Below are 10,898 nucleotides of genomic sequence, written 5' to 3'. Positions count from 1 at the left end.
TTGTGGATGGCAGGTGCCAGCAGCCACTCTCACTGTGAAACTGGCCTTTACCCACCCGGTAAGGCTAAAAACTCAAGGTCAGAGTGAGGGTACTGTTGCTCTACCAGCTTTCTCCCTTGAAGAAAAGACTTTGCAATTGTTATTGCAAGCATGCTTCAAGGACTAGATGGCATTGCTCTGTTTATCTGTTGTGTCATGGGCTGAAAGGAAGGGGGAGAAGAGACTGGGCCAGCAGCTCTCCTGGCAAGAGTGAAAGGAGGAGGAACCACTTGTCACCTTTCTGTTCTTCTGAGCTGTCAGCCAGCTCTATCCCCCACTTCCCCAGGCATTCAATTCTCTTCATGGAAGTTGTGGCAAATTCAGCTTAAAAAAACCTTATCAGGCTTCTCTCTTCCCTATCCTCCAGCACCATCTTGTATGAGGAGAAAAGCAATTTGTATTCCTTTTGACATCTCTCCCAAAGGCTTGGCAAAGCTGTTTGGCAGCTGCCTTCCTACATGTGGGCAGTTCATGTCTATGCTGAGAGGTGAAATCACCAGAACATGGCTAACCTGTGTGGAAAAGTCAGAGTGAGCCTGGAGAGCCAGGGGAGATGCAGAGCAGCCAGCCAGGACTGTGCAGGTGGGGCTGCAAGTGGACATGGCAGGAAAACCTTGTGGTTGTGAGTCTCCTCCCAGGAACATTTTGGAAAATACTAAACTCCGAGTTGGGAGCAGTTTGAGATACAAAAAATGCAACACCGGTGAAGGAACTAAAAGTCCCCAAAGTGGTCTCCAAAATGAGTAGTTAAGTTTTTCAGGTTGATCCAAGCTCTCAGTTTGATAAAAGTTATTTCTTTGTCCTGTTTATGGAGTAAACCAATGCTCTTCACAACTCACAACTTTTATTTCTAGCCGTGCTTGTTCTGTGAGTTTGGTATGTGAGCAGCAAGATCATCTAGGGGCTTCCCAGAGTGCCACGTGCTGCTGTCTATGTCAGATAAGCTGAGCCTAATGCTGTTCCTGTGCAAGTGCCAAATCTGTGCTGACTGTGTTCAAATGTCACCCTTTGCAGAGCTGGAGCAGTTCAGTTGCATGAGAACACTTGTGAAAGAAGTTCCCAGAGGCAGCTTTGCTCCTGCTGCAGGCAATCCAGGGGCATTAGCCAGAGGCAGGTGGAGGGGTGAAGAAATTTTGCTTTCTGCTTGGTCAAGGACACTGTGTAGCCCCACTTCCTGCTCAGCTGAGCGGGAGTGGGAGGACACTTGAGTGTTACATCTTTATTGCCATCAAACTCCTGTTACCCAATGGTCAGTTGGAATCTTTTATGGTCTGTGTGCCCTAGGCACGAAATTAAAAGGTAGAGCATTACCCTCAAACACCTTTCAATATAAACTGTGCGGAAAAATATTGCAGGAATAGCAGAGAACATCAGAATCAACAGTATGGGGAGAGTTAAGCAGAGCACACAGTTGGTGCATATGATGGCTACTGATGAGCCTGAACTTTTCAGTAACCCCACTGCCCTTGGGTGTGCAGCCAATCCTCAGGAATTTTTTTTTTTTCCCCTCATTCTTGCAAGAGGTTTTTTGTGAAACCAGGACCGTGGGCAGAGATTTTTGTCACAGCAGGAGTCATGGAACAACAGGTGTATAATTAACCTACATTTTGTGTCCTTTGAAGAGGCAATGATTGATGGATGTGTAGCTGTAATAATGGAATGGTGACATATACACTTAAAAACAAGAACACTTAATTCTCTGGGATGGGGAAGTAAAAGTGATAAAGAGGGAAAGACAGTGAATCACAGGAGTGTCAAGTGTTTTTTCTCTTTGCAGGGAGGTACCCCAAAACCAAGATAAACTGGATCTCTCCTCTGTCTACACAGCAGTTGTAGAGAGACAACATAGCTGTGTAAATCAGAAGTAAAATGTTAACAGTGAGTGAGGTGCTGGTATTTTTTGTGGTGTCTCTGGTGTTGATACAGTTTCTGAAATTGCAATGGATGCGAAGACAATTTCCTCCTGGACCAACTCCATATCCCTTCTTTGGAAATCTACTGCAGATGAACTTCAAAATTCATCATGAACATCTTAAAAAAGTATGTATTTTCTGGCAATCTATTAATGGGCTCATAAGCTGATTGAAAAGTAAAGGTGTTTAACATAGTCTTATTTTGAATGCTAGGGAGGGATTTGTTTTAAATTGCATAAATGTGGAAATATGTGGAGATAATTAAAACACCTGTTTCTTTGTGTGAAAATTTGCACCTACAATTAAATAAATATTTAATACCTTATGTATATATGAACAAAACCATAATGATTATAACAGTACTGTCTTACACATAGGGGAAAAAAACCCAACATATTTTAAAGTAGATTCACTAATTCTGTGCAGTCTTTCGGATGTCTCTGTGTTCTGACTGTGGTTGCACTGGCATTTTCTAAATATCCCATGAAATAGCTGCTGAAGTTGTGTGTTTTCAGTATAGAAAGGATAATTTTTTAAATATACTTATTCAATGGATTTTCTCAAAGACCTTAGAATCTTTTTTTTTTTTTTCCTGACGTAACATTTGGTCAAATTTTCTCAAGAGATTTCAGTCTGCTTATCAAGACTGAGCTTTTGAATGGCTAAAATAATTCGTAGTATGCTCAAACCCTTTTCTAGGTCCAGTTGTAATGTGCAGCGTTTGTATCCTGTTGTTTTATAGTCCTTCTACTTCTGTATTAAATATTTAACACTTAAATATGTAAGTAACAGCGCCTCACTCTCCCTCTTCATTCTCAACATTCCCTTTCCCTGTTTTTTCCATATCCTAGCAGTTCTGTTCTCTGAGCTGCATATTTCAAGGCAAAGTGAAATTATTCCGTAACGTAAAATAGTAGCTAGTGCCTGTCTGCTGTGTTTTCTTCTATTTCTGACATCCAAGACATGAAGAATAGTACTGGTCATCCCAAGGTTTCAAAAGCCATGAACTGGTCCTTATAAAAATGAAATTGAACACAAACGCGAGAGCACAAGCACATACATTTTTGCTCACTGTGCGTAAGTATTCCCTCTTGTTTGCTCCCAGGCAGCAAAATTTTGTAATCCTCTAGTCCTGCATTTCTTGGGATATCTTGGCAGCACACCACTCTTTCCAACCTCCTTTGCTGCTGTTCTAGTTCCTGATTCAGCAGCCGGGGGAGGACTGTCCTGCCCGCTGCCAGGGATGCGTGCGTGCACCGCAGGTGAAGGCAAGGCTGTCACAGCTGAGCTGGAAAGGAAAGGGTGGCTCCTGCATTTCTCAGCTCCTCGACCGCTTTTGCCACACTTGACACACAAAGGCAAATCTGTAGATGATTCCCATCAAGTTCATGAGCTACTGCTGTCTTGTAGCAAGTGGTGAGGATGAAAGGGTTCATCTTCAATGAGTTTGAATCCTGAAACATAATAGACAACATCACAGACTGGCAATATTGTTGACATTTTAGAAACATTGTGATTTAATAAATGAGACTTTAGATAGAAACCTGACTTCAAACTATATTGTATGTAAGAAAGTACCTGATGCTCTGTTCTTAAAGTCAGTCACCCTTAGGGACCTGCCCAGGGAGAAGATCTGGTTCACCTTGTTTGATTTAAAAGCACCGGTTCTCACTCCTGTTATTCTGATTCTGCTTTGTTCTACAGATGGCAAAAATTCATGGTAATATCTTCACCTTATGGTTTTCAAACACCCCTGCAGTTGTCCTGCAAGGGTTTCAGGCAGTGAAGGAAGGTCTGACTGCCCATGCTGAAGATGTTGCTGGAAGGCCCATAAGCAAAATCTTTCACATTCTGACACATGGAAATGGTAATTATTATTCTCAGAAATTCTTTTAATATGTTCTGTCCCTAATTTTGACTTTTGATTTAGAGTCCTTCATTTACATCAGGAAAAAAGTTTTTATTTCCACAAGTTTTTTAAAACAGTTCTACTCTATATTCTGTCAGAACATAGAGTTAATGTAGGAGCTTCTGTACACAAGATAAATGGCTAAAATAGAAAAAGAAAGGAGGAATGTTGCCAGACTGCTGTAAAAATTTTGAAAAAATTAGCAGAAAAGCTTCTTGGATGTACCAATCCATTAATTTCTAAGGTACTGACAGAATCAGTTCATTATGATCCTAGGTGTTATGTTCTCTAATGGTCATCTCTGGAAGCAGCAGAGGCGTTTTGGAATTGCAACAATGAGGAAAATGGGAGTAGGGAAAAAAGACCAGGATTATCTACTGCAAGAGGAGGCTGCTCACTTGGTGGAATACTTACAGAAAACAAATGGTATGTGAGGGTGGGCAGGGCAGTCTGTGCAGTGGGAGGTTTTGCTGGAGAATGGGGCACTGGTAGCTTTGGAAATATTTGATTACAAAAATGGATTCAAAGTGTATGTGCAGAGCTGAGTTTCAAAAGTCTGTATGTACTACCTGCATGAGATATTTATTTGCAGAAGTATGAAACCCCACAGCAAGATCACAGAATTAGAGATTCCTTTCTTGTTATATATAAGTCTACTTATATATTTATAATATACCAGTATAAATATACTGGTCCCTATCAGTGTTTTTACTTCTGAGTCATTTCTATGTTGCTTATGGTAAGAGCATCAGGGTAACAGTAAACAGTAACAAAATCAGTGTCACAATGCCTCCTATTCCTGTGTAGAAAAGAAAAACATAAGAGCTTTGACCAAGGGTGCACAGCCCTGTGCTCTGTTCAAGTGCAGTAGAAAAATCTCAGCTCACACAGCTTATGGTGAGCTCCTCAGTAGGAGAGGGAGGTTGTTCAGGTTGTGCTGCTGAAAAATGGGGTGAATCCATGGGTAGGTTGAAATATTCTAATATAAAATGATGTGAGCAAAGAATAGAAGGTGGTTCTCTTCTCAGCTCATCTGTGTATTTAATGTACTCAGCTGGTTTTGTACCCTGGTTATTGCCAAATGTGAGATCTGCTGATGTCAAGGTTTGATGAAATCTGGGTATTTTTATAATTAATACTACTATTTCCATTCCCACCAGCAGTGTTTGTTAGATGTCTGAAGTTACTTTTCTAATCAGGCCTTCAGCAATAAATTACAATTTGCCATCCAGGGATCTAATTAAAGTCAGAAATGTTTATGAAATTTTATCAGCTCTCCTGTCAGGAAGAAAAGCAGGAACAGTAAGTTAATGGTGAATGTAGTCCCTTGTGTTCACAGGAAAACCTCTGGACCCCACTATGCCCATTGTTCATACTGTCTCAAATGTGATTTGTTCTATGATGTTTGGACGTCGTTTCTCCAGAGATGATGAGAATTTTCACCGCCTGATTGAATCCTTTGACACCATAGCAGCATTTTTGAACAGCATCTCCTTTTTTGTGAGGAAAATCCATTTTGTTTGTTTGTTTGCTCCCTATAGATAGACAGTGTAAAAGGCAACTTGCTTGTTACTTTTGTAACAAAAATAAATACTAGATCACCTGGAATTTCTGGAGAGCACATCAGAACAGTGCTTCCAGATACCTAATTCAAAACCTACTTCAATTGCTTATGCTTTATCATAGCACAAAAATTTCATGTGTGGGGGACAGGGATGAAAATGCAAAGATTTGTTACATGGCTGAGAGATGTACAAAGGACTTTCTTGCAAAAGTGCTACCCACTTTTGTACAACTCCAGCGCTTGAAACTGTATCTGAAATCAGTAGCAAAATGTGGGTTAAGTTATCTGAAAAGCTCTGAAATAGGCTTATCTAAATTTCTGCCTGGCAAACTGGCTTTCTTCACTCTATCTTGTGACATGGTTGTCAACAAATGTCAAGAGTAAATGGGTTTTTACTGCTTCCTTCACTACTGCCAGCCAACCTCACAGAAACTGGAGTAGAGCAATTGTTTTGTGCTAAGGTAACATGGCATGAAATTGCTTAACAGCAGCTTTTCCCTAGAGTTTTTGGCATAAACATCTGTACCACATCTGCACATCCTTACAAGAATACAGTGACACACTGGAAGTCACCCTCCTTTAGCTGCTTTATCTGCCTTCATTCCGGGCACCAACTCCTACCTTCACATCTGGTCCACCTCAGAGAAAAGCCTCTCTTGCTTCTCTGTGTGCACCTGTGACTGCAGCTGCCAAAGCAGCTGAACAGGGGTCCTCAGACTGGGGCAGTTTTATTATGAACCATTTATGAAAGAGAACCACAGTACTGTGTGCAGTCAAAAAGTGAATTTACCCATGACTGAGGCAGCTGCTTCTGCAGAACTTGTTGGAACTCATGGAGTTCTGTGTCTTGTATGATTTCCACCAGCTCTGACTAACTGCTGTAAACAAGGTCCTGGAGGATTTGAGGACTAATTTGATACTTTCAGTAGATGACCTAAATTAAAATTACTTATTAATAATTTATCCCAGAAGATGCTGGTGAAATGATTCCTAAGCTACTCTTCTAATCAGGGTAGACACAGGTTCAGCTATTTCCAAACTGCTCTCAGCAGTTATTTATACAAGTTGTTTTTAAAACACCTTAATAATGTGTCCAGAGCCAACAAAAACATTCTAGTCCAACATTTCCTTGTGTCCCGCTCTCCACAGTGCTTTCACAGGAATGTACAATCCCTTAATGACTGGCTGTACTTACCTGTTTTCCTGGTAAGTGGACAGGCAGTGTTAAGGAAAATTACGCACTAAGGCAAAGAAGAAACAGAGCTGGAAATCTGAATAGGCTTGTGGGGAGATAAATCTTTGTAATGCAGCTGCCACTTAAACAGGTCAGCCCAGAAGTTATGGCCTAATGGATAATTTGAGCTGCAGTAGTTCTGTAACTGGAAGGACACGATGCAGCCTGTAAAAGGGGGGGGAAAAAAGTGAAATTAAGTAGAAGAATGGAGGGGAGGTAAGAAGTGTTTTACTCCTTTTCTGCTGATCTATGGCTTTATGAGAGCATAAGGACAAGAAGGTGAATATGTCTAGAACAATGAATAAACGGGAGGGAATCCACACAGCTCTGTATTTCTGTGTCACTGAGCTCTTTTGCACATCACACAGATGTGAACTATCTGCTCCTTATCTATGAGAAGGTGAATGTGGTTCACCATCCAACTGTAAGTAAATAAACCTGGGTTTGGACAGTTCTATTTTCACTGAACAGATGTCAAGGAAGTCAGCCTGGATCTGTTTTTTTAGTGATGAAATAGAAATTACATGTGTGTTGGATAAAGTGAGGTTAGGGACAGGTTTCATGGGAGATTCTTGGTTCAGCTGAAATTGTGGTTGAGAGGAATTTCATTTATTCTTTCTACATCACATTTATATTTATATAATCTCTAAGTATATATATATGACTTTATAGTATGAAGCTGAGAGAAATTTTGATTTTGCTCCAGGGAAAAATACAATTAAGAAAGGATTTAATCTTTAATGAATCATGGGATAGGCACTATCCCTTCGATCTAATGCTGATCCAGATGTCAGTCTTTCACTCGCTTTTTCCACTACCCAGAAGCCTGTATTGGGATTCAAATTTACTTTGCTAAATGCCACATATTTATATGTAATATCACATATCAAAAATATCTCTTTTACAGTTATATGAGTTGTCTCCCTGGCTTGCTGGTCGTTTTCTGCCATCAGTTAAGAAGATTAAGTCCTGTTTAGATTTTATGAATGCTCTGTTAGTGAAGGAACTTGAAAGTCACAAAGGAAGAAGAGAACTTGATGAAAATCGAGATTTTATCGATTACTATTTGGATGAGATAGCTAAAGTGAGTACCTCTGAACTTCTCTTACACTTCACTAACAACAAGGGATTTTAAGTGTTTCTTTGATTATAATGATATCTAATATAAATTTAGAAGTGTATGATTTCTTCTTTTGTGTGCTTTCTTTTCAATTCATATCTGCAGACTAAAGGAGATGCTGATGCTACTTATGATGAAGTAAACTTGATCCAGACTGTTTCTGACCTCTTTATAGCAGGCACAGAAACTACAGCCACCACTCTACTGTGGGCATTGCTCTTTATGGTGATTTATCCTGAAGTTCAAGGTAAGCACATCCAAAGAGGTCTGCAACTCTAGCAATGATGCAAGTTCAAATAGTGGTTGTGCCTGATCAAAGAAGAGTAGAGGAACTAACTATTAAAGTATAAATCAGGTGAACTGCATTTATTTGTTTCTTGGTGTATCCTTTCTAACATACAGGCAAATCATTCCAGTTGTTTTTTGGGTTTTTTAAAAACAGATGTATACAAAATGCAAGGTGTGATTAATTTAATCAGCTGGAGGAATTTAGTCTCAGATGACAGAGACAAATTGCACCATTGCCCCTCCACAGACAGTAATGCTTAGACTTCCACTACGGAGCCTTTGGGTCATGCTTTTAAATCCCTGACTCCTGCACTTTGATTTTCTCTTGGCCTCTTGCAGCAGAAATATCTTAAATACAGTGTGAGGTTGCTCATATTGGAGTGAGTACCTTGAAAATGTGTGGTTTTAATAATTATATTCACAGAAGAAAGATAGAGGTTGGCAGAGTAAAATGACTGAAAAAAAAAAAAAAGGACTTAGAGTGTATGGGATAGAAAGGATTAGAAGGTACAAAACTCACTTTAAAGGTCTCATATTTGAGAGTTTAAGCTGATTACCAGGCACAGCAGGAGCCTGGCAAATAGAAAATATAGAAGTGTTAAGGAGAAAGGATCTCCAATTTTTGTTACCTTCAAAAGACTTAAAACTTGAGACTGGGTTGCACATACTGAATTTTCACATGATTTGTCATCTTCTTAGGATATATTAACACATTCTTAAGTTTTGTGGGAGTAATTCTAACTGCAATGATAGAATCTGTGGTATCAAAAAAAAAAAAAAATCAGAAATTACCCTTTCAGCTCGGATTGTAAGCAAAAAAAAAAAAAAAAAAAAGTCCTTAGGAAAAATTAATTTGCGTAAGTGCTTCCCAAGGCAAGTAATTACAGAATAGCAGTTAGGAAATCTGTAGATGACAAGCAAAATCTATGTGCTTCTTAATGAAGAATAATCCTTGAACAATCAATTGCTAAACTGTTCCCCTACCACGCAATTAATATTTTTTCCTGTCGACTCCCTGCCCATAGAAATAAATATTAATAAAAGTATTTTTATAAATTACCTTAGAGCAGCAAATGTAACACAAGCCCATATATTATTATAGAATTACCTCATCTGCTGTCATTATTTTAAAAGTATATATGGAACCTATAAACAACCTCAATGTCAAATTTTTGCAGGTCATCTGTATGGGAATTTGAAGGCATTATTTTTTATAAAGTATCTTTTTTATCTGGTTGGATGCCATTCTGAACGTTCAAAGCAACAGGAAAAATTACAACTGTAGAGTTTATGGATTGTTTGCTGCATATTTAAAGCTGAATATTCCTCCTTAGAGAAAGTCCAGAAGGAGCTGGATGCTGTTGTGGGCTGTTCCCATGTATTTTGCTATGAGGACAGGAAAAAGTTGCCCTACACAAATGCTGTAATTCACGAGATCCAGAGATACAGTAACATACTCTTGATTGCACTGCCCAGACTGAGTGTGAAGGACACAGAGCTGCTGGGATATCATATTCCAAAGGTACAAACGTGCTGCATATTTGAATGAATTTGATCTTTGGTCCATTAGGTGATTTTAGAAAGGCTTTTGAGGTTTTTCCTGATTGGGGATGTGAACTCTTGTTCTAGCAGTGCCTCTAAGGTTTGACTGTCTCTGTGGATGGCCTTTCACGAGGCTTTGTCCTAGATATTAATAGATTCTACAGTCATGGGTTTTGTTGAAGCCACTGCTCCTTTTTTTTTCCAGAACACCATAGTTTTAGCAAATATTGACTCTGTTCTGGCTGATCCTGGAAAATGGGAGACACCTGATCAGTTCAACCCAGGCCACTTTCTGGATCAGGATGGAAACTTTGTAAACAGAGAAGCATTCTTACCATTTGCTATAGGTGAGTGCACTGAACAGGGCTTTATTTGCTCCTTGCGGCAACAAATAACTTCAGATCCATTCCTTCCACAAAATAACCGGGGAGGCACCTACAACTGGGCATATACAAACCATTTTAAAGATCTCCAAGAAGAGAGAAAACCAGTTGTATGTGGAGAAGATTAGAAGAGAAGGAATGACACATAGAAAAGTCTTTCTTGGAAGACAGATCCAGTTTCTCTCTGAGAAGAGATCCAGCTATCAAAGCAGCAGCAGAAAATTGCATGGTGCTGGGAAGACTGTAAATATAAACTGTGCCAACCTGGTGACAATTTTTATAAAGTCTCACTGCCTGCTATAAATGTAGATCAAAACTTTTTGTGGAAATAGAAGCAGCCTTTCAGTTATGAAATTATGAATCATTAAATGACAAAGTTAAGAGACAAGGATAAAATCTGCAGAAAACAAGCAAAGAAAATCCCAGGCAGTTTAAGAAAGGGAGGTGTGATAGAAATCCTTTGGCTGAATTGCCTTTTCTGTTTCTTCACAGGGCACCGTGTGTGTATGGGGGAGCTGTTGGCAAGGATGGAGCTTTTTATTGTCTTTTCCACCCTGCTACAAACGTTCACATTCACCCTGCCAGAAGGAGTGAAGGAGGTCAACACCAAGTTTGTTTTTGGGAGCACAATGAAGCCACATCCCTATCAGCTCTGTGCCATTCCTCGGTAGGAAATGGCAGATTCAGGGAAGAGTTACTCTGTAAAACTCTGTGTGTGAATTCCTTTTTGCATGTCCTAAGATTTTTGCTTTCCTCTTCATTTGGTTAATTTTTACCCTGAAAGATTCTTGACAGACAGTTGCATCCTGAGCACTATAATTATAAAGGGTTCATATTTTGTGCCTTTTTTTTTTTTTTTTTTTTTTTTTTTTTTTCTGTTTGGAAAATATTGGTAAACTTCTCCTG

At 39.4% G+C, this 10,898-nt stretch overlaps 1 protein-coding gene across 1 annotated transcript; it reads left to right on the top strand.

The window, feature by feature from the left end:
* Window positions 1-1,908: 1,908 nt before the first annotated feature.
* LOC120757137 (cytochrome P450 2J6-like) lies at window positions 1,909-10,663 on the top strand. The gene is made up of 9 exons (XM_040074282.1): window positions 1,909-2,079; window positions 3,657-3,819; window positions 4,138-4,287; window positions 5,201-5,361; window positions 7,567-7,743; window positions 7,885-8,026; window positions 9,402-9,589; window positions 9,815-9,956; window positions 10,485-10,663. The coding sequence occupies exons 1-9, from the start codon at window positions 1,909-1,911 to the stop codon at window positions 10,661-10,663; spliced, it is 1,473 nt and encodes a 490-aa protein (XP_039930216.1).
* The last annotated feature ends 235 nt before the right edge of the window (window positions 10,664-10,898 follow it).

This window comes from Hirundo rustica, chromosome 10, assembly GCF_015227805.2.
Source record: "Hirundo rustica isolate bHirRus1 chromosome 10, bHirRus1.pri.v3, whole genome shotgun sequence".
Classification (NCBI taxonomy): Eukaryota; Metazoa; Chordata; class Aves; order Passeriformes; family Hirundinidae; genus Hirundo; species Hirundo rustica.
The sequence above is the reverse complement of the archived record's forward strand: the minus strand, read 5'-3'. Positions and strand labels throughout refer to the sequence as shown.

What these genes read in the sequence shown, in the direction of transcription:
- LOC120757137 (XM_040074282.1), top strand. Translation starts at nt 1,909, where the DNA reads ATGTTAACAGTGAGTGAGGTGCTGGTATTTTTTGTGGTGTCTCTGGTG. An exon ending in CATTCTGACACATGGAAATG is followed by an intron (nt 3,820 to 4,137) that starts GTAATTATTATT and finishes TTATGATCCTAG; the next exon opens with GTGTTATGTTCTCTAATGGT. An exon ending in GATTTATCCTGAAGTTCAAG is followed by an intron (nt 8,027 to 9,401) that starts GTAAGCACATCC and finishes ATTCCTCCTTAG; the next exon opens with AGAAAGTCCAGAAGGAGCTG.